The sequence below is a fragment of the Hypanus sabinus genome, chromosome 15 (assembly GCF_030144855.1).
Source record: "Hypanus sabinus isolate sHypSab1 chromosome 15, sHypSab1.hap1, whole genome shotgun sequence".
In the NCBI taxonomy this organism is placed as follows: domain Eukaryota; kingdom Metazoa; phylum Chordata; class Chondrichthyes; order Myliobatiformes; family Dasyatidae; genus Hypanus; species Hypanus sabinus.
The window spans coordinates 22,828,803-22,852,768 of NC_082720.1; the positions used below are offsets into that span (position 1 = coordinate 22,828,803).

A 23,966-nucleotide genomic window follows, 5' to 3' on the forward strand; every position below is an offset into this window, starting at 1 on the left:
TTGATTAATTGCTATCTTCTGTTATCTCAGTTTGTCAGTAAATTTGCTATCAATGCACCTCTTGGATGACAGCTGACATTTTGGAACTGTTGTGCCCAATCTCCACAATACTGTTGCTATTTGCAACTAAGGAATGAAATCACAGTCCACTAGAGGGAGTACTAATATAGAAATGGAAATTGTTTGGTTGAAAGAGGGTAATTGAATACTGTGTTGTTGAAGTACCAGTAAAGTTAAAAATATGCATTAAAATGTAATATACGTTGTGAGCACATTAACTCCAATTATGAATAGTTCAGTGCACTTAATTGTCTAACTTAAGAGTCATAGAAAAGTACAGCTCAGAAACAGGTGATTCAGCCCATCTAGTCCATGCAGGACTACTTGTATTAATAGCTCACTCCACACTTTCATGACCCCCTAAGTGAAGACGTTTCCCCTTATGACCCCCTTAATCTTTCCACCTTTCATCTTTAACTCATAACCTCTAGTTGCAGAAAAACCTGCCAGCATTTATCTTCTCTATGCCCCTCATAATTTTGTAAACCTCTCTCAAATCTCCTCTCGATCTTTTATGTTCCAAGCAATAAAGTCTTAACCTATTCAATCTTTCCATGTAATTCTGATCCTCGAGATCTGGCAATATCCGTAAATTTTCTCTGTTCGCTTTCAATCTTCTTTACATCTTTGCTGAAGGACACTGACCAAAACTGCGTACAATACTCCAAATTAGGCCTCATCAATGTCTTGTACAATGTCAACATAACATCCCATCTCCTGTGTCAATACATTGATGTATGAAGGCCAATGTGTCAAAAGCTTTCTTTACAGCCCTATCTACATGTGACACCACTTTCAATGAATGATGGACCCATAGTCCCATATCCCATTGTTCTAATACTCTCATCAATGCCCTACCTTTCACCGTGTAAGACAGGTATGTCAGAGGTGAATTTTAATAGACTTTTGTTTAATGTGGAGGCATTTGTACACCGCTCCTCATCCCTTAAACTTGCACTGGGATCTGTGCTACCTCCCTGCTATTCCTATCCTCATTGTGGCCTGTGTGTCCTTTCCCTGTCCACTCGTAGTTTTTCTTCAGATCTGGGGTTGACACATTGGGTCATAGATTTCCACTTGTGGTGCATCTATCATTGGACAGGTCACATTACTGTAAGCAGCTGGATGAACCAGTTGGCAGTTTTGTCCCTTTAATGATTGAGTTGCTAATTGGGTTTAATGCTTTTTACATTTCCAGAATAAAGGGTGTAAAAATGATGATATTTTAAGATGGAGCATCTCCCTTACATCAGTTGAGATTGGCAGAAATAAAGTGGATGGAGTGCTTTAGTGTTCATTTCTGTACTCAGGAAAACACTTTATTTACACAATTGTTGTAATGTCAGATTTAGATAGGCGTAGACTTGCAGCATTCCTCCGATCAAGATGCCTCCGAGCTGCAATGTGTGTCGAGGGGTGGTTCAGTCTTAGTTGTGTTTTATAGGTTTGTAGGGACAGTTTTTGGGACAGTGTGGGGATTGAGGGGACAGATAAAGATTTAGGGACAGGGATGAGGGGAGTTAAGGGTAACAGGCAGTAAATGAAGAGTCAAGGCAGGGGCCAGTGGCCGTGTCCAGGTCTGAGTGATCTGTGGTCGAAGGCCAGTGATCCTCGTGGATGAATGTCGGGTCAGCAGGCACTGAGTAGATTAGTGACCCCTGTCTCAATGACTGAGATCAGCAGACTCCCTTAATGGGGGTTGGTGACCCACCAGGTTGGTGAGTCATGGGATCAGATGCTTGTGTGGGCAGGAGGCAGGTGGGCTGATGACTCCCCCCACCCCAAGACTGTGAGTCCCTGGGTCAGAGGCCTGTGTAAGCTCAAAGTTTGAGTACTGGAGTTTAAAGTCCTGGGCTTGATAGCAAAGATGAACGTCAGTCCAATAATCAAGACCCATGAATTAGTGTATCCTGAAGCCAGAGGCCCGATGTGTGCAAGTACGGGATAGGATCTGGAGGCTGGAGGCCCGGAGGTTGGAGGCCTCTCTGCATGTGAGTGGGTGAGTGGATGGGAGGAAGGAATGGGGCTTGTTTTACTGATCTGTTGCTGCTGTTGTGGTTATTGTTGCTTGTGTTGTTCTGTTGAACATTGTGGGCTGTTGTGAAAGATGTTATTTTGTGCCATTTGGGAAATTCTAATGAGTTGAGAACAGTGGGAACTCTTTTTCCACACCCAAGCCCATAGTAAGGCTTTTCTGTGGACTGATATGGCACCAGGGGAATTTTATGACGTGCCAGTGTCAGGGTTGTTTGTAGGAACCTAAATATGATTGATTTTAAAAGCCAACCCAACATATTTGTAAAGGTTTAATGTGCTTAATGATTATTGGAGTGGAGGAGTTCCTGTGACTTAGGAAGCTTCCACTCCCTCATTGTCATCTCAACTAGCATTCTGGATTAACAAAGGGTAGGGATTGCAAAACCAAGGCAGAGCTTTACATAAGGGATTCAGAGCTTCTTTAGCCTCCTTTATAAAACTTGCTGCATTTCATATTGGGTGCCACATTTGCTTATCTAATGTTCAACCATTTTTGTATCAAAGAGATTGAGATTCAGGTGATTCGGTTGGAATTACAATTAAATTCCAGTGAGCAGGTTATTGGTGGTTCATTTTCCCAGAGTATGATTATACAGGGAGGTTAGGAAAAAGCAATTTTCTCCAAGTGCTACAGTTGGTAACATTCACCCTGCTGCAGAAAGCACATCTGTGCTATTATGGGCTTTGAACGTGCAGTGAAGAAATGGACTATTGCCTGAAAACAGGGCTGGAGAATGATATGGCATGAGGTGTTTGAGGGATGCATATAAGCATTTTAATTATTGTGAATAATTATTCACTATATAGTTATTTTTAAATATTTCTCTGAAATGACAGTCATGGCCAAAGCAAAAGGAGGTCTGCTTAAACTAGAGGCAGGACCCAATGGACATCCAGGGGCATTGACTGATCAGTTGATACAGTGAAACGATGAAAGGTCCTGTTGGTGTGGGTTGTGGGTTAGAAAACAGAGGAGCCAATAGTTAAAAGTACTACTATCACAGTTTTGATGAAGGGTCATTGACCTGGAATATTACCTCTTACCAGAGCATTAGTCAACACAGCACAGGTTTTCGAGTGACTGAGGGAAGCTTTGAAAATGCCATGTTGAGCTTTGCACATTGCTAGAACTCCAATATCCAAAATAAATTGTCCGCAGCTAAGGCACAGGAATAGTTATTAGGCTACAGTGTGAAATAGTATGTGCAGGAAGTGTTTTAACCTTTGTGCAAAGAAATATGTGTTCCAAAGACTATTCTAAAGCTCATCTTCCAACTACAGAGGAAGAAAAAATAATATTGAGTAATTAATTGAATTTACATAATTTAAATGTATAAAAAATCTTCACATTGGATTGATTGGATTTCCAGGAGTATAGAAGGATGACAACAGTTCAGTGCTGTTCTGACTGAGCAATAGGTCAGGTTCAAGGGGCCGAATGTCCCCGGTCATTGGTGAAGGTTTGGCAGCTCAGTGGGTTTGTGAGCAGGTGTGCAAATCAGATGCTGCAATCATGATCAGAAATGTTAGTTTGATTCCCACCCGGGCAGTTTCACTTTTGGTTGAGAAGTGGTAGACAGGACTCAATCTGATAATGTGTGAAGTGATACAATTTGGAAGGTTGAATTTGAAGTCTGTGTACAAGGTTAATGGCAGGATTTTTAGCAGTGTGGAGGAACAGAGTGATCTTGTGGGTCCATATCCATAGATCCCTTAAAGTTTCCATGCAAGTTGATAGGGTATTTAAGAAGGTGTATGGTGTGTTGGCCTTCATTAGTCGAGGTATTGAGGTTAGGGTGAAAAAGTGTATGTAATTTTAAAGTGACTAGAGGAAAGTATAAGGAGATGCCAGAGCTAGGTGTTTTATGCAGAGAGTGGTGGGTGTGTGGAATGTGCTGGTAGATGTAGATAGATCAAAGACATTTGAGAGACTTTTAGATAGCGCATGGATGAAGGAATAATGGAGGGAAGGGTCAGGTTGCTCTTGGAGTGGGTTAAAAGGTCAACACAACAACTGACCTGAGGAGCCTGTGGTACACTGCTCCATTTTCTATGTTATAACTTTTTGAAATGCAGTAGCTGAGGTGGGGGCTGTGTTTGAGTGAGGGACCTGGGAGGGATATAATCGAGTTCCCAAGTGATGCCTGGTCTGATTTTGAGGATTGCCTCTCTTGAGTTTTGCAGGCTTGGAGGTGAATTACCGGGGTGTTTAAAGTCCAAATGGAATTTTGGGGGATAGACATAGAGAACCTACTCCTTTTGGCAGGGTTCACAACCATAGTGTGTTGATAATCTTAAATAGAACAAGGTCACTGCTGTGATGCCCAGAACAATTATTTTCCTTACAGTGAGAAATGTAGAATTCTCATCCTTTCGACTGTGGTTATTGCGTCAGTTGAACATATCAAGGCTGAGCTAAATTGTTTTTTACTTGGAAAATGTGAGGCCAACTTAGGTTGAAAATGTGGAAGCGAGTGTTTTAAATGGTCGGGAATGAAATGTCTTTGTGTCCAACAAACCTGGGTCTCCAAGGCTGATCGTTGAAAATGTACTTGAAGCTATAGCAAGTGATTCGGTAATCCTAAGAGTGTTCATCCGAAGAGCAATGCCACTTCAATAATAAAAACATATTTTGATGTTATTTCTCCAATCCTTTTAGCTTTTAACACAAATTACTTTGTCATTATTGTGATGAATTTTCATCTGTGGATGCTTGCTCACTGATCAGTCCAGTCAACCTCAGCTGTAACTTTCTTTGGCTGGTTTCAGATTGAGTCACCCTTGTCACTGGATCAGAAGTGTGAGGTGGACTGATTAGAACAAGCAAAGACACAGTAACTTTGGCAACATCCTCAAGATACTGTCTTAGTGGTAGAATTGGGGAAGGGGATGTATCCCTCACTTCTGGAGAGAAGACAGCAGGTTGTTCTGCTGCTGCATAGTGATTCCTGGTTGGTTTAATGATCTTGAATTGAATCTCCTGATCTTGGATGGTAAACCAATTCAAGATTGCTTAATGTTATTTACTGTATTCTAGCATAAAGGAACACAAGATAATTGTTACTCTGGATGTGATGCAACACAAACAAAAACAAAAGTTAAAGAATGCAATAATTTTTTAAAAACCACAATAAATATAAACAGATGAGATCGTCTATGTATATTGATTGTACGTCCATAATATGTTACTGGGCACAACAATGATATTTATGAGTATAGATTTTTGCTTTTGAGATCAAGTTTACCCATTCATTATTACAATTTATAATTTTTATAATCCTGATTTTATTGATTTTGGTGGGGATTGAACTGTACCTTTCCTACCATTGCTGTTATACATGTTACATTTTGAAGGATATATTCCTCCCCCCTGCCCTCTTCCCACCTTTGATGGTACGTCTTTATCTTTTTGGTTTGCTGTGAAATAGTTCCTTCCCACTCCTGAATCAGTGAAACCTCACTATGATCCTCAGGAGGGATGGTCGTCCTGTTTGATGTTTTGATCATTCGCAGGGAAAAGTGCCTTGATGGGAAAAGTTCTGCCCTTATAAGCATTTTGAAGGGCTGAAGAATAAGTTTCTTGCTAGCTATGATCTGAACATTAACACTTCCAAAGATTTGGATATGAATGCGTATCTGGTGAAGTTTTATTTGCTGCCTCACTGGCTTTTTTGGTATAATATTTTTTGAAAAATATTTGAACTGAAAATAGGGGCGAGAATGGGGAAAAAGAATGGAAATAAAAAAAGTGACACTGCGGAGCCTGCGTCCGAGAGGAGTGCAGCGAGCGGCTCTCCGACCCGACCACGTGCGAGCGAGGCAGCTGCTGGGCCTCGTTCAGTCGAAGCGGTGAATGTTTTCAAAATCCTGGAAGAAATAATGGAGTTCCAGAAAGAAATAGAGCAGCAGCTCTGTGATGTTAAGGCAGAGGTCGCCAGCGTAAATCAAAAAAATAGCGGTGGCAGAGACTCGCATTGAGAAGGTGGAAGATCGCGTTCAAAACATGGAACGGATACTGAGCAAGACAATAAAAATAATACATCACCAAGAAGGTAAACTGCTTGATCTGGAGGGAAGAACACGGCGGAAAAATATCACAATCTACAATGTTCCCAAAGGAGTGGAGGACCCGTCTATGATGTAGTTTGTCGGAAAGTTACTGCGGGACACGCTGGAGCTTCCCCCGGCTATGAAGCTGGAAGTCAAAAGAGCGCACCGCACGTTAGTTCCAAAACCTACTGGGGATAGAAAGCCATGATCAATTATAATTAAATTCCTTCGGTACAGCACCAAGGCAGAGATTCTACGAAGGGCCTGGGGTAAGAAGAGAGTGTTTTTAGAGGATAAATTAATATATTTCAACCAAGATTACCCCCCCCCCCGCCCCCGCGGTCCTCCAGAAACACAAAGAATACTCTGAAGCAAAGCGAGTATTAAAGCAAAATAAGATTAGATTTCAAACTCCGTATCCTGCTAAACTTTGAGTGTTTATGACAACGGGATGCAGTTGTACTGGACAGTGGAAGAGGCGACTACAGACATGAAAGCCAGAGGGTTGTCCGTCAGCATGACCAAAATGAAAGAAAGCCTGGCTGAGGAATTGTCTTGTTCGATTGGGAAATAGTGCGAGAATCGAGAAGGCAGGAGACGGGAGGAAGCCGAGAGAAACATATCAGGAAGAGACCGGGAGTTTCCCAAAGACAGTCCTCACCCCTTTCAGAAGGTTTGGCTAACTTTAAAAATGCTGAGAAGCTAAACAGAAGCAAAAGTAAATGGTGATATACCTATCTTGAGAAATACTTATTATAATGTGGATTTTATGTTACTTAGTTGTTATTCTTTATTCGCTCACTTACTCCTTTTACCCCACCAAAATGAGAATATATCTATATATATGTGTGTGTGTGTGTGTATATGTGTGCATATGTGTATGTGTGTAATGTGTGTGTGTGTGTGTGTGTGTGTATATATATGTGTGTGTGTGTGTGTGTATGTATGTATATCTGTGTATATGTGTATGCATGTATATATATATTTGTGTGCGTGTGTGTATATATATATATATATATAGGAGGAGTACACAGGGAAATCTTTTCTGTGTAATGGATTTGTTCTCTGACTTTTATGAATACTGCAATGGGGGCCCTCAACTCACAAGTAGGAGGTGTTATGCCCCACAGCTAGACATTTCCTTTAGCTCAACGGAGGGTCATTTACTAGAGACCTCAGCCTTGGGATCACACATTCATTGCCATTTTTGTTATTATTTGAGTTTCTTGGTTCTTATTTGTTCAGGGAGTAGATCGAATAAGTATTATTCTAATTTCAATGATACATTGACAGCTAAATACAAATGGCTAAGGACAAGGTAAAATTCATTTCTTTTAATGTAAAAGGGCTGTTAAATCCAATCAAACATGAGAATTCTATCCAAAATAAAAAAAAGAACAAGCCCATGTAGTATATTTACAGGAAACTCATTTAAGTGATAATGAGCATAAAAAACTAAAGAGAATGGGCTTCACTAATCTGTTTTTCTCCTCATATAAATCAGGACATAGGAGAGGAGTTGCTATTATTATCTCAAGTAAGCTAAATGTTGAAAAAATATTCAAAATGGGAGATAAAGAAGGCAGATATATTCTGGTAAGGGGGAATATAGATGGCAATTCAGTTACTCTATTGAATATATACGCACCCCCGGGAAGTGATATTGGTTTCTTTCAGAAAATTACTGATATTATGGTAACGGAAACAGAAGGTCTCCTGATATGTGGGGGAGACTTAAATTTACAATTACAACCAAACTTAGACTCTTCCAATATCTTTACATAAGGAAGTCAATACATTTTTTGAGGATGTTGGTTTAATTGATATATGGAGGGACCTTTCCCCTGACAGAAGGGATTACACTCATTATTCTGCTCCCCATTCCATATATACAAGAATAAACTATTTCATAACATTTGGAAAAGACAAAGACAAAATAAACACCTGTGGAATTGGGATAATAGATCTAAGTGACCATGCACCTATATATTTATCTGTTGATATTACTATTTGAAATACTATTTGGAAACTAAATTCAAGTCTACTCATGATCCATAGTTTAAGGAACAAATTAAAAACGAAATTGGTCTCTACTTAGAATTTAATGATAATGGAGTGGTTTCACCTCCCATTTTATGGGATACTCTGAAGGCGGTCTTAAGAGGGAAAATTATAGCGATATCTTCATATAAGAAAAAAATAAGGAATAAATCCTTAGAGGAATTACAAAATAGACTGAAGGGACTAGAGAAAAAACACAAATTGAATTTGGTACAGGAAATTAGGGGAAATTAAAAGAATTAGGAATGAAATAAATAATTTGGCTACGCAAGAAATCAGGAAAATGTTTCTGAAACAGAGACATTCTGAAAGTGGATCGAAATCTTTGAAAATACTGACATGGAAACTGAAAAAGAAGATAGCAGAAAATACAATTCATAGAATTAGGGACCCAAGAACGAAAATGATAAAAAAGTAAGCTAAGTGAAATTCAAGAAGCTTTTGAAGTGTTTTACAAAATGCTATATTCCAAAGTTCCAGGGGGAAGCATAACCCAAATTGACACCTTCTTGAATTCTCTAGAGTTACCCACTTTAAGCGAAGAACAAAATAGAAGGATGACTGCTGACATAACTGAAGTTGAATTAAAAGCTGCAATTAGTAGGCTTAAATTAAACAAGTCACCAGGATCAGATGGGTATACAACAGAGTGGTAGAAAGAATTTAAAAATTAGTTAATTCCTGTTTTACTCCCCACACTGAACTGGGCTCTAAAACAGGCACAAATGCCACCTAGTTGGAAGGAAGCAATAATCTCAGCTAGACCGAAAGAAGGCAAGGGTAAAACGGAATGCGGGTCATTTAGACCAATATCCGTTCTTAATGTAGAATATAGGTTATTTACCTCCATCATGGCCAAACGATTAGAGGAGTTTCTACCCATACCAATACGTAATGATCAGACAGATTTTATACGACAATGCCAGACTCAAGACAATATATGAAGGACACTTCACATTATGGATCATAAACAAAAAATAAAATGTATCTGTTGTTAAAAAGAAGATCACTCTCTACTTGTACATAGTTCTTTCCTTTTGCTTGTTTTTTCTTTCCACCCTTTTCTATAAGTGTATACCTCAGATAAATACTTTGTGGAGATTTGTGATTATATGATGTATATGTACAATGTCTGAATTACATCTTATGGAAATATTTGTTTGATGAACTTCAATAAAAAAATCACAAAAAAAATTCTCATGTAAAATCTCCTTAAATCTTCATGGAATGTTAATTGAGAAATCTGGTCAATTTTGATGAGCAAAAGCACAAAACTTCCTTTACAGTGAAGTGGCTGGCCGATTTCTTGCTGCAGGAACACATTTAATGTTTTTTTTTAACACAAGAAATTCTGCAGATGCTGGAAATCCAAAGCAACATATACCAAATGCTGGAGGAACTCAGCAGGTTGGGCATGCCGAAGACACACGGGTTTGTAAATTAATTGGTTGCTACAAATTGCCCCTAGTAAGTAGCGGAGTAACAAAATAGGGGGGAGTTGTTGGGAACATAAGATCAAGAAAATTAGATTAATATGATTTTAGTGTAACTAGATGTTTGATGGCTGGCAGGACCCTTGACTCTAAGACTCTTAAAATTAACAATGCAAATTCAGATTTTAGATTTAGATTTATTTATGACAAGGACATCAAAACATACAACGAAATGTTTTCGCAAACAATGTACCTCAGGATGTGATGGTGATGGCCTGCATGTGTTGCCACATATCCTGGTGCCAAATAACCATATGACTGTGGAGGAATTAATTTGAACAGTTGTGGAGGATCAAAGATGGGTGAAGTAATGCAATGGGAAGACTTCCAATCTATGGGTGTCCATGTTGCACCTGAATGGGCTGGGTTCAATCCTGCACAATCGGTTGATGCTCAATTAATGAATGTTAAAAAACACTTAGCCCAGAAAGACATAACGTGCATTCTGTTAAAGGTAACTTTTCTCAAATTAACAAGCAACTTTGACAACTATATATGGTGTGGAGTTCACACGAGGCATAATTTCTTTGTGAATTTTTTTACTTTAATTTGACAGAATTAGTTTTGCTGAAGCTAATGTTTGTGAATCTAATGCTCCAAAGTTGGTAAATTGTGAGCCATATTACCAGCCGCCTGAAATCCAGCATCCACTCGTTGAGGTGCTCTTTTGGAAATTTCAGTCCTCAGTCTGTTATCCTTCCTCACATGGTTTCATTGTAGCTATTGTCTCACTCTTTCCTGTTTCTAGATCATCCGAGTGCCTGCTGACTATGAACTCCTGGACACCTTCCAACCATGTGCCAATGGATTTCTCAGGTGCCACATGTCCATTCTGCACTGTGAATGATTTCTGGACTGTCTTTCAACTGAATGCTCTGAAACTTTTGAAAGCACAGCCCCACAAATTAAGTGCACTGATCCAATCGATTCCCAGGATTGCTGTTATACACATGCAATCTACAGTGTAACCATGACAGAGTCATGGAACTCTACAGCACATAAGTTGGCCCTTTGGCCCATATGGGCTGCACCAAACCATTAATCTGCTCTGTCCCATTGACCTGCACCTGGATCATATCCCTCTGTATACCTCTATTAAATCTCCCTGCTTTCTCTTGCACTTGGGAATAAAGTCCTAATCTATTCAACCTTTCTCTATAATTCAGGTCCAGAAGTCCTGGCAACATCCTTGTAAATTTTCTCCTGCAACTTTATCAATCTTAGTGACAACTTTCATGTAGGTAGGTGACCAGAACTGTACACAATACTCCAAATTAGGCTTTACCAATGTCTTTTACAAAATCAACATAACATCCCAACACCTGTACTCATAACTTTAACTTATGAAGGCCAATGTGTATAAAGCTCTCGTTATGACCCTATTTCCCTGTGACGCCACTTTCAAGGAATTATGGATCTGTATTCCTAGATCCCTCTGCTCTACCACATTCCTCAGTGTCCCACTATTCACTGTACAAGTTCTATCCAGCCTGAGAAGTGACTTGGATCTTCTCCAATTTGCCCAACAGCACAACAGTTCCATGACAAATGCCATTTCATTGGCTGTTCTCTCAAGTCTGGAACTTCTGGACAACAAAGGTACATACATCAGGATGCTCTTTATTGACCACAGCCCAGCATTCAATTATCCTCTCAAAACTAATCAATACACTTTATTATCTTGGCCTCAATACATCCTTGTGCAATTAGATCCTCAATTTTCACTTACAGACCCCAGTCAGTCAGATTGGCAACAACATCTCCTCCACAACCTCTATCACCACTGGTGCACCACGAGGTTGTGTGCTTAGCCCTCTGTTCCACTCACTTCACACTTGCACAGCTCCAATGCCATATTTAAGTTTGCTGATGTCACCACTGTTGTAAACTGAAGCAAAGATGGCGATAAATCAGCATATAGGAGGGAGACTGAAAAACTGGCTGAATGGTGCCACATTAAAAACTTTACCCTCAATGTCAGCAAAACCAAGGAGCTGATTGTTGACCTCAGGAGGAGGAAACCAGAGGTCCATGAGCCAGTCTTCATTGGGAGATCAGAGGTGGAGATGCTGAGCAACTTTAAATTCCTCAGTGTTAGCATTTCAGACTTGTCCTGTGCCCAGTACTTAAATGCAATTACAAAGAAAGCATGGCAGTGCTTCTACTTCCTTAGAAGTCTGCAAAGATTTGGCATAACATCTAAAACTTTGACAAACTTGTATAGATGTGCGGTGGAGAGTATATTGACTGGCTGCATTGCTGCCTGTTATGCAAAAACCAATGACCTTGAATGGAAAATCCTACAAAAAGTAGTGGATATGCCCAGTTCATCATGCCACCATTGAGCACATCCACACGGAGCGTTGTCTCATGAACAGCATCCACCATCAGAGACCCCTCCACCCACTTCACGCTCTCTTCTTGCTGCTGCCATGAGGAAGAAGATGCAGGAGCCTCAGGGCCCACACCACCAGGGTCAGGAACAGTTATCTCCCCTCAACCACCAGGTTCTTGAACAACAGGGGAAAGCTTCACTCAGCTTACTTACCCCATCACTGTTCCCACAACCTAGTTAAGTCAAGTCAAGCTTATTGGCATTTAACTGTATACATGTATATAATGTATATAGAAACAAGACAAAGTTTCTTTGAACCAAGTTGCAAAGCACATTAGTACACATAACACACAGAACTGACGATAACTTTTGAAGGCAAGGATAAAATCTATAGATGAAAACTTTGCCTCACTTTGAAGTACTCTTCATCCCATGCTCTTGAAATTTATTTATTTATTTTTTTCCTTTGTATTTTGACAGTTTTTTGACTTGTGCACACTAGTTGTCCATGCCGTTGCGTGCAGTCTTTCCTTGATTCAATTATGGTTATTGGATTGATTGAGTATGCCTGCAAGAAAATGAATCTCAGGGTTGTATATGGTGACGAATATGTACATTGATAATAAATTTACTTTGATATTTAAACTTTGATGAAACGCATTTATGGTGTTCTGTGAATAGCTTGTTATAAGTTACGCTCTGCCTCTCTGAAGCTCAGAATCTAAAAGTAACACTGGCATTTTGAACAATGCATTCCTCCCTTCTGATTGTTCCATTGTCATTTTCTTTCTTGCATATAGAAATATAGAAAGCCCTGTAAATCTTCCGGTTTAAGATGACGAGACCAAAGATGATGACAGGCAGTTCCCAAAGCCAGAAGTACATCTAAATACTTTATTAATAACACTTTTTTTTGAAAAGATCATTGCAAATGATCACTGCAAACAATGAAGAGGTGAGCAAAGGTGAGGCTGAGCTGAGGGTGGAGGCATGTGGGTGCGATGCAAAGTTGGAACAAGTTCAGATCGAGGCATGTTTGAGGAAAAGTTGAGGCATATTTAAGAAGGAGTCAGGGTGTGTGAAGCAGAGAGAATTCGGAGTGGAGGAGTCTTGGAACCCATCCATGTAATCCGAGAGCGAGGTTTGATTGATCTAAATGCCGGGCAGATTGGGAAAGGTTGGGTATGGGCCGGAATGTGGTGGTGGGGTCCAGGCTCAGAGTGTATGAATGCATCAGGGCCTGGGTCTTAGAGCGAGGAATGTTCTGATGTTTGGATGATATAAACACTGGGCCGGATAGACTGGAAAGGCAGGATGTTGTGACTGGAGGTGAGGATTGGGCCGGTTCTGCTCACTGCTCAGTGACATTTCCTCCACTCTTTGCTGCACTGCTGAGCCTGTGGGCCTGCTCAGGGCTCAGTGTCTGCGAGCTCCATGATGCTTTGCTCTGCTGTGTGACGAACTGAGGCTGAGGCTGTGGGCCTACTCCAGCTGCCCCGGGTTTCTGTGCCTATCACTCACTTGTATTCTGAGTGCTATCGCTTGCTTTTATTATTTGCATGTTTTGTGTGTTTTCCCTTCTCGTTTCTGTGCATTCGGTGCTTGTGGTCTTTTGAAAATAGGTTCTTTTGGCTTTCTTGTTTTGCGGCTGCCTGTAAGGAGACAATTCTCAATGGTGTATAATGTATACGTATTTTGATAATAAGTGGACTTTGAACTTTAAAATCTTCCACCAAAGTTTCACAACAATGTTGCTTTCGTGGCAAGAAGGCTGAGGTTATGATGCACCATCAATAACTCACACTGAGACGTAAGGCGAGATATCGGCTTTTATTGACTGGAAGAAGGAACCAGGAGTGAGTGTCCATCATACTATGACCTGGAGACTGAGGCCGAGCGTCAGGCCTCAGATCGCCTTTATACAGGGGCCTGTGGGAGGAGCCACAGGAGCAGTCAGCAGGGGCGTGTCCAGACAGGCACATAGTTCACCACAGGTTATTAACAGTCTAAATGTAGTTAAGAAGTGTATCCCCTGATATTTACACTTGGAAGTGTCTGTCGAAGGCAGCCACGATCCCTTTGGAATCATCTTGCCAATTACAGAATGATTTCTTCTGTAGGATCAAACAGAATTGATCAAATTCAAACAGTTCAACTAAATTTCAAAAAATCTAATCTTTCCATTCAAATTGCACATCAAAATGTGTAAAGTTGAATATCCAGTGAGACCCTTGGGGAGAAAATGGTGGTTCTCTAAATCAGAATCAGGTTTAATATCACTGACATAAGTCGTGAAATACTTTGTTTTCTGAAAACTGATATTCCAATGCTATAGCTAAAATCAAAATGAGGGGAAAGAATGCTGGAGATCTGAGCTGGGTCTTTGGGTGCCTGTGGGGAAAGGAGATGGTTTCACATTCACTAATGTTGTGTAAATGTGTCCAGCTCTGGAAGGGAGTGGGATGATTCGGGAAGATGCACTTTTTCCTTTTGAAAGAACTGTTGATAGAATTACATACTTCCATTTTTCATAAGTCTGCACCCACAATGTCAGATTGACATTCCAAATATTCTTGCCTCTTCCATTTTGCTGGCCAGGTGTCACGTTTTGTGCTTGTCCATTTCCACTGTTTTTTTATTAACATTCCCAATGAGTCTCTGGGCCAGGAAAGTGTTATAGTTCCCTGGGGCATCAGAAAGAAATGGGGGTGCTCATATCAGTTATCTGTACTTCATAGCACAGGTCATTATAGATCCTAATGTAACCACTGGGGCCATGATCCACACTGTTACATAGCCCTTGGGTATCCTGTGACTGTGTTATGACCATGATGTAATTGAGTATCTTATGAGCATGATGTAATTGTCTTGTGATGGTGGGGTGATGTAATTTTCCCACCAGTGTGAGATCACATAATGTAATTTTCCCCCTGGTGTGAGGTCCTGTGATGGCATGTTCCAGTAGGTATATAAGGGGATCCCCTGTTGTCATGCGGGTAGTTCGTTGGTTACTTCGTTAGTTAGTTTTGCTGCATATTCGTCTCATGACACAGTTTCATTTTAAAGTGGAGTTTTTACTTTCTATTTTAAGGTGCAAAACCTTTGTGCTGGAAGTTTTGCCAATTGCTGCCAGTTCTGGTTTGGTGCACATTTGATTTACCTCCACAGTCTTGTTTTGGAGAGTGATGACTTTACCGAAGTACGGGAACCCAAAGAATTGAGTAAAGTTGGTGTCAATCGGTGGATTTGTAAAGGATCAACCTTATTGAATCTTTGTTTATGAATTGTGGCCTGCATCTGAGATAACCCCTGCAAGATCAGGAAGGTTTGTGCAGTGTTCACCCTCCAGCAAAAAGGTCAGTTCCTTTAAGCCGTTTCATTTCCTTTGTCGTGAATCCTTTGGACAAGGCATCACTCATCTGTGATCAGTAGTAACATCACATCTTCAAAGAGATCATTTTTCAGGGAAGTCTCTCCTTACTGACTGTATAAATCACTTCGTCTTTCGAATTAGCCTCTTTAAGACTGTGCTCAAATTTACCACTTTAAGAACTATTCCAGAGTTTGGCTGTTTGTTAAATTGCCATATAGCAGTTAACTTCTGGTTAAGTTAGTCGTTTGTTTACTGTTCACTTTTGTTGAGCAGAGTTTAATAACTGTTTATGTTTGTTTATAAAACCTGACTCAATTCTATATTCATTGTTGCCAACCACATAACAACAGTAATTGGATTTTGGTCACTTTCTAATACAAGGAAGTTCAAAACTGAAGCCCTTTGTTTAAGCAGTCGTCTTCTGAAGAACCAATGAAGACTTGTGGTAACCTGCAAAATTTATTGGACTGAGAGTTTCTTTGGTGCCCCCAATCGTCTGTAGTTGTTTCTTTCCCTTACCTCTTGTTTCAGTCTGCATCCTCCCTTAATACTTGTGTCAGTTTGGCTAGTCTGATTACCAAGATGTAAAGGACTCCATAGCAGAAGAGTAGAAGCCAAAACTTCTACTAAACAGAATCCTTCATTTGCAAAATTAAAAGATGTAAGCGGAAATACTTGGAGTATATCTGGGGACTCAAGGAGCCTCTCAATGTTGTATTCATCCCGTTAAGACATTGAAAGCATCAGCTCATGGTCACTTCTGTGAAGAGCTTTACAAGTGGTATGTTTACATAAACATCCACTTTTAAACATGCTATATAATCACACCCAATCTAATGCATGGACATCCTAGAAGCTGAATTCCAAAGATTTGCTACCATTTAGCGAAGCTGTTCCTTTCCATGTCGAACTTGAATGACTGGCTCTTTATTTTGACACTGTGATCCTGGCTTGAGATACTTCCGCCCACCAGGGAAAGCAACAATAGTGTCTACTCTTTAATTAACTCTGGAAAAAGTTTCTATGTTACAGCGACCACAGCCTTGACTCTACAGAATGTCAAATCTCCTAAGATATAGATTCTCAAAAAATAAAGATGTTGGCTAATTCCAGTTGTTGGAAGTGTAAGTTATGATTGATGGATAGAGGGAAATGGTACAAACTGTAAACACTTTTCACCCAAAGACCAGCCAGGAAGCACTTTACAAAACAATAACAGGGTGTTACCTGCACTGGTGTTGGGGAAGCAAGTTTCCACAGAAAGGGGAACAAGAATCAAAAAGAACCTTCTCTGTATTTACTTTGCTCAAGTAATTTGGTTTTTCTGGCAAACATCATTGGATTTTGTCCATTTTCAACAGTTCATTTTGCAAAGTTGTGTTGACAACGTATTTAAAAGGACAAAACAAGTTGTTAATCTATGAAATCTACATTTCCACGAACAAAGGAATACCAGTCATCAGAAAAGGGAGCTGAAAACTGAGACACGAGCATCCCAGGTAATGAGAAATATCAAACAACACACACAAAATGCTGGTGGAACACAGCAGGCCAGGCAGCATCTACAGGGAGAAGCAATGTCGATGTTTCAGGCCGAGACCCTTCGTCAGGACTAACTGAAAGGAAAGATACTAAGAGATTTGAAAGTAGTGGGGGGGGGAGGGGGAAATGTTAAACGATAGGAGAAGACCAAAGGGGGTGGGATGAAGCTAAGAGCTGGAAAGGTGATTGGCGAAAGTGATACAGAGCTGGAGAAGGGAAAGGATCATGGGACGGGAGGCCTCGGGAAAAAGAAAGGGGGAGGGGGAGCACTAGAGGGAGATGGAGAACAGGCAGAGTGATGGGCAGAGAGTGAAAAAAAACAAACAACTAAGTATGTCAGGAATGGGGTAAGGAGGGGCATTAACAGAAGTTAGAGAAGTCAATGTTCATGCCATCTGGTTGGAGGCTACCCAGCCAATATATAAGGTGTTGTTCCTCCAACCTGAGTGTGGCTTCATCTTGATAGTAGAGGAGGCCAAGGATAGACATATCAGAATGGGAATGGGATGTGGAATTAAAATGTGTGGCCACTGGGAGATCCTGCTTTCTCTGGTGGACTGAGAGTAGGTGTTCAGCGAAATGGTCTCCCAGTCTGCGTCGGGTCTCACCGATATATAAATGACCACACCGGGAGCACCAGACGCAGTATACCACACCAGCCGACACACAGGTGAAGTGTCGCCTCACCTGGAAGGATTGTCTGGGGCCCTGAATGGTTGTGAGGGAGGAAGTGTAAGGGCAGGTGTGGCACTTGTTCCACTTACAAGGATAAGTGCCAGGAGGGAGGTTGGTGGGAAGGGATGGGGGGGACGAGTGGACAAGGGAGTCGCGTAGGGAGCGATCCCTGTGGAAAGCAGAAAGAGGGGGGCAGGGAAAGAAGTGCTTGGTAGTGGGATCCCTTTGGAGGTGGTGGAAGTTACTGAGAATTATATGTTGGACATGGAGTCTGGTGGGGTGGTAGGTGAGGACAAGGGGAACTCTATCCAGAGCGGGGTGGCGGGCGGGTGCGGTAAGGGCAGGAAATGGGAGAGATGCGTTTGAGAGCAGAGTTGATGGTGGAAGAAGGGAAGCCCCTTTGTTTAAAAAAGGAAGACATCTCCTTCTTCCTGGAATGAAAAGCCTCATCCTGAGAGCAGATATGGAGGAGACGGAGGAATTGTGAGAAGAGGATAGCATTTTTGTAAGAGACAGGGTGGGAAGAGGAATAGTCCAGGTAGCTGGGAGAGTCTGTAGGCTTACAGTAGATAAGCTGTCTCCAGAGATGGAGACAGAAAGATCAAGAAAGTGGAGGGACGTGTCGGAAATGGACCAGGTAAATTTGAGGGCAGAGTGAAAGTTGGAGGCAAAGTTAATGAAGTCAACAAGCTCAGCATGTGTGCAGGAGGCAGCCCCAATGCAGGCAATGAAGGAGAAATATCAGGTTGTTAACCAACCACTCAGGAACAGGGAACAAATTCAAAATCTAAATTACAAACTTTCCAATAATCTGCAAGTACTGACTGATTGAGCAGAATTCACCTGTGCTGCCCTCTGACTGAGGTGCTTGCTGGCTTCGGCCGTGACCTCAACACTTTTCTGATACATTTCCTTTTGCTTGCACTTGAGTCCAAACTTCTGTCTGACTCAGCCTTGAAAGTGTTCAGGGTCGGGGTCCACAGCTCCTTGGAGCAGAAAATGGAAACATGCACAACATTCTGTAGAAGAAATGACTCCCGTTCATGACCCAGATTACCCCAGGGAGGAAATCAATTTTAGTATATCTATTTTGTCCATCTCCCTCGAATCACCTTTTATTCTTTCAAATTCCAATCCACACAGGCTCAATCTGCTCAATCATTCCTCCAAAGAAATAGTCTGGTGAGACTTTATTGAGCCATTTCCAAAGCTGGAACATCTCTTGTTAGGGCCTAAATTCTACATAGCACAGGTGTTTAATCAGTCTGAAAGTGACATAAGCCCAAAGTTCTTGCATTCTTAATTAAAAGAACCATTTTTACAGTCGGGACTGAAAGGATCACAACAAGTGTGTTGAACATCTCCTAGGCCTCTGATTATCATTAACATGGGGCCTATGTTCTGTTTTGTATGAAAGCCCTGGATGCTATTTAAAACCCAGACTCATCGGTCAGGAGGTGTGTCTAATCTGTTGCATGTAGAATGCTTGTCACGAGTTTGGGTCTGATTTACCAAATTTGTATGCTTTTCCTCATTGTCACTGTTTCATTTCTCAAAATAATGAGTAGAGAGTAAAAATAGTGGCTTCCTCTTCTCTGCTACTTCTTCTCATGGTCAAACTAGAAAGTGAAACTAGAAACTCAATGCTAACTTACACTTCACTGGAGTAAAGGTGTAGAATATTTTGCACACAAGTAGATGTCAATGTTTCAAACATTTTTCCATCAGTTAATAGATGTTAAAGGGAATTATCTGCAGACAATTGTGCTGTAGATGAACACTGAGCATAACCTTATGTAGCAGACTGACAATATATTGCACAATTCAGAAATACGACTTATAACAACAAGTAGGATACCAAACTGAGAAAGAGAAGTAAATTTAATGATTATTACCTTAATGTCTTCCTCTTTTAGATCAGTTCCCAGTGCTGAAACATTAAGTCATCCAGGATACAGTCAGTAAAAACTGAATAACTGCCAGCAGCCTTCAGGCATCAAACCAGCCGTATTAATACAGCTTCTGTTCAACTAGGTAACATGGTAACCCACTTAACAAATTTAATGTGAGTTGGAACAAATTGTAAACTTTTCTTAAAAATAAATATAAGTACTGTTGCTATCAAGCTGAAATGAAAGAGAATAATGCTGGAAATACTCAGCAGTTCAGGCAGCATCTGTGGAGAGAGAGAAAAATAGTTATGTTCCAAGTCAATGATCTTTTACCACGACTGGAATAAGTTGAAAAGTTTCAACCAAGTTCAAAGTTATTGAGTAAGGGGAGGAATGGAAAAAACAAAGAGAATGCCTGTGCTGGGATGGAGACCAAGAGAGAAGACCCTCTCTAGCACATTCAGCTCAAGAACATTCAGCGCCCATTATTGAGAGACTCCATACAGCAAATGCAGAAACTCACGGGTGCCTCTTCAAAGTTAGTCCCTTCCATTCAAACTTCACAATATGGTCTACTCTATACTGGGGAAACCAAACCCTGGATTCAGTAACTGCTTCATAGACTCAGTCCACAAAGACAACTCTGAGCTTCCAGTTGCCTGTCACCTTACATCCCTGTCCCACTCAGTCTTTGGCATCTTTCACCGTTCCAATGACGCTCAAGATAAGATTGGGGTATGACATCTCGTCTTCCAATGACACACGTTATGGCTGCAGGCTTTAAAACTAAATTCAACTATTTCAGATATTCAGACTTTCCAGTTTGTATCAGAATATCTGAATTAATGACAGCGACTCTTTACACAGATACTGCCCAACCTGAACATTGACAAAATATTCTGATTTTACTTTGGTTTTCCAACATCTGCTGTGTTTTGCATCTTCCGTCTTCAGAATAGTTTACCCTCAGTTCAGGACTCTCAGTTTAAGAGCATCAATGGCAGAAGAGGCTGCGACCACCACGACTCATTCACTAATGGCTGCTGATCTGTGCAGGGAGCTGGGAGTTAACAGAATTGGTGCATCTGGAGTCAGACTGAGGAAGGATGGTGAATTTCCTTCCCTGAAGCATATTAATGAATCAGATGAGGTTTTGTGAAAACTCCAGTTTCACGATTTCTGTTACCAACTTACGCTTTCTCTTAAAACCCTATATTTATGCTGTTGATTGAATCCAAACTTCTATCTGCTATAAAGGAGTTGAACTCGTGCCTCTGGATATATTGTCCTGAACACTGCTTGCCAGCCAATAACCTAACCATCAGCTACCCAGTAAGGAGAGGAAGAGATACTTCAGCTGAGTCCAGGTGTCCTTGTTAATTCTCTACAAAATCTATTCACCAGGAATGAGTAGCTTGGAAATTGGCACTCCTGAACACAGCCTGATGTCAGACAGAGAGCGCCTGTATCAAGGTTTCTGTGTTGGGCACTTGAGGTCCATATGAAGTCCAACAGGGGAGTGCACACTGGCCCAGATTGCTCAGTGTTCGGGCTGGATACCTGGTTCAAGTCTAATAACCACTGATTCCAATGGAGAAGCAGCTACAGATAGAAAGGTGAGCACAGGTTAATTTTCTTCTTGATTTAATTCAGTGGACTTCAGTGACCTCTGGCCTGGATTGCTTTATATTCACAATGGATGTCCATCCCCTATACATCACCATCACCTGTCAAGAAGACCTTAAAGTTCTCCACCTCTTTCTAGACAACAGACCAAATCTGTTTCTTTCTAGCCCCCACCTTCCCTCTTCATACAGAACTGTTCCTCACCCTCAACAATTTCTCTTTTGTTTCCTCCCACTTTCCCCAAGACAAAGGTATAACTATGGGCACTTGCACGGGTTCCAGCTACGCTTGTCTTTTCATCAGCTACAAGGAGGACTACACATTACAAACCAACACTAAGGACATGGACAACTGCATTGGTATTGTTTGCTGCAGCCGCTGATAACTTTATTCCTTTTCTCAATCTTGCTGTCTCCATTTCCGGAGTCAAACGATCAACTGGTGTTACAAACCTGGTGACTCTCACAGTGACAGCATCTTGAGTATACTTCTTCCCACCCTGTCACTTGTAAAAACACTATTCCCTTCTCTCTGTTTGTTCCGACCACATTTGTTCTCAGGATGATGTTTTTCATTCTAGAACATCTGAGAAGTCCTCCTTTTATAAAAAAAAATGGTGTTTCCTTACTACCAACATCAATGCTGCTTTCACCCCATCCTCCCACTGTCGTAACAGTGATAGTGTCCACCTGGCCCTTCTCTACCACCCCATGAGTTTCTATAAGCATTACATCCCTAACCCTAATGACTGCCATTTCTGACTGGATTCTGGAATCGAGCACATCTTTCCATCCCATCTCTCCCCCCACTTCTCTGTTTTCCATGGGGATCCTCTCTACTCCACTCCCAAGTACACTTGTCTCAACACTAATCTTCCTCCTCGCACTTATCTCTGCAAGCACGTCAAGTGCTACACCTGCCCCTACACTTCTTCCCTCACCACCATTCAAAGCTCCAAACACTTCTTTCAGGTTTGGTGAGACTTCACCAGTGAGACTGTCAGGGACACCCTTTGTATCCGGTGTTCCCAGTGCAGCCTCTTCTGCATCAGTGAGACTGCATGCAGATCTGGGGACAACTTTGTCAAGGATATTTGTTCTCTCTGCTGTCAGACACATGATATCCCAGTGGCTACACATGTCAGTTCGACTTCCCATTGCCATTCTGTCATGTCTGTCCATGGCTTCTTTACTGCCATGATGAGATCAAACTCAGGCTGGAGGAGTAACACCTCATATTCAATGACGTTGGCCTCCAAGTTATGAACACTTATTTCTCCATGTTATGGTAATTTCCGCCCCACCTCTTTCTCCATTCCTGATTTTGGTTAATCCTTCCCTTCACCTCCCTATCATCTCCGTCTGACTCACACTGACAAAAAAACCCACATAATTATAACACAGTTACAGCAAAGCAAAGCAATACCATAATTTGATAAAAGCAGACCATGGGCACGGTTAAAAGAAAAAGTCTCAAGTCCTGATAGACTCCAATAGTCTCGATATCAGCCAGCAAAAAGGGAGAAACTCTCCCTGCTATAAACTTCCAGGCACTGACAACTGATACCGTGGAAGCACCCGACCACAGGAGACTGATTCAGTCCAAAAACTTCGAGCCTCCGACCAGTCCCTCTGATACAGCCTCCCAAGCGCCATCCTCTGCCAAGCACCTTCGACCTTGTCCTGGCTGCCAAAGCAAGCAAAGCTGAGGTCTCGGAGGCCTTCTCCTCCGGAGATTCCGGACCGCACAGTAACAGCGGCAGTGAAGCAGGCTTTTCAGAAGTTTCTCCAGATGTCCCTCCACGCTCTCATGTCTGTCTCCATCAAATCAGGATTATGCACAGATCCCTACTTAACAAGTAACAGGTATCAATCTCCAGAGAGGCCGCGCGCACTGCGTCATGCCGCCATTTTCTCCTCCTTCTCAGTAGCCGCAATAGCCACGGTCAATGCTTCTCAACAAACCAGTGACAACCAGAGGCGCTCTACCCATGGACGACCACGACTGACAGAGGCCTCACATCCCGGTATCGTTAGCCCAAATTGACAAAATGTTTCACTCAGTCCCTGATTCAACATTACAACCATACCAAGGGATTTGGTCGAGTTATTTTCTGTGTAATGTATAGTGAATGGACTTTCAGTGGATGAACCACCATTTCATCCAATGAACCAAGAAACAGGATGGTGAGTCACCCAAGATCGAGGAACCAGCACGGGAATGGAATGTTTCACGATGTGGAGGATTTAATACGGTTGGATGTATAAATTTATTTTTCATTCGATGGATCTGATTTGATTTATTGAAGAACTAATTATTTTTGTAAGAACTTTGATAAGTGACTGAATGAGGTTTAATTTGTTTAAAAGTTGTGATGTTGGAGAATTTGTTGTGAAAAGAGTTAAGCTGCATCCATATATATTTGGGATTGAATTTGAATTTGTAGATATACTGAACTGAACTGAAACTGAGGTTAACCATAATACTTGAAAATAGGAACTCAATGAGCTTCCTAACTAACTAGTGATAAATCAAATGCCAAATGTTAGTCAGTAAACCTTTGAAAAGGGAATAACATTAGATCAAATGAGAGAAAATGGAGTAATAAAGGTTATTCTATTGAATCTCACAGATTCTAACTAAAAAGGAATTTGGTTTCCATTTGATATCTGAGATTTGGAACCTAATGTAACGCCTATGTAGAACTTGTCTTATCCCATGTGATTGAGCCAAGTCAAATTACATAATCCTACACCAGGTGCTGGTGGGCCATCAGAAGCTCTAGGTATCAAAAAGAGGCAGTGAACAGGAAACACACACCT

At 41.2% G+C, this 23,966-nt stretch overlaps 2 protein-coding genes across 2 annotated transcripts in view; one reads left to right on the forward strand and one right to left on the reverse strand.

Moving 5' to 3' along the window:
* fam193b (family with sequence similarity 193 member B) overlaps positions 1–23,402 on the forward strand; it is a 293,883-nt gene extending 270,481 nt beyond the window's left edge. The window contains exon 13 of the transcript XR_009515836.1: positions 23,273–23,402. The gene's annotated coding sequence lies outside the window, so the exon portion shown is untranslated. The remainder of the gene's footprint in view (positions 1–23,272) is intronic.
* Positions 13,858–23,966, reverse strand: part of LOC132405372 (hepatitis A virus cellular receptor 1 homolog) — a 33,375-nt gene continuing 23,266 nt past the window's right edge. The window contains exons 6-7 of the mRNA XM_059990129.1: positions 19,522–19,556; positions 13,858–14,150 (exon numbers count right to left, since the gene is read on the reverse strand). Of these exons, the coding sequence (XP_059846112.1) occupies positions 14,076–14,150; positions 19,522–19,556 (110 nt within the window). The 3' untranslated portion in view covers positions 13,858–14,075. The remainder of the gene's footprint in view (positions 14,151–19,521; positions 19,557–23,966) is intronic.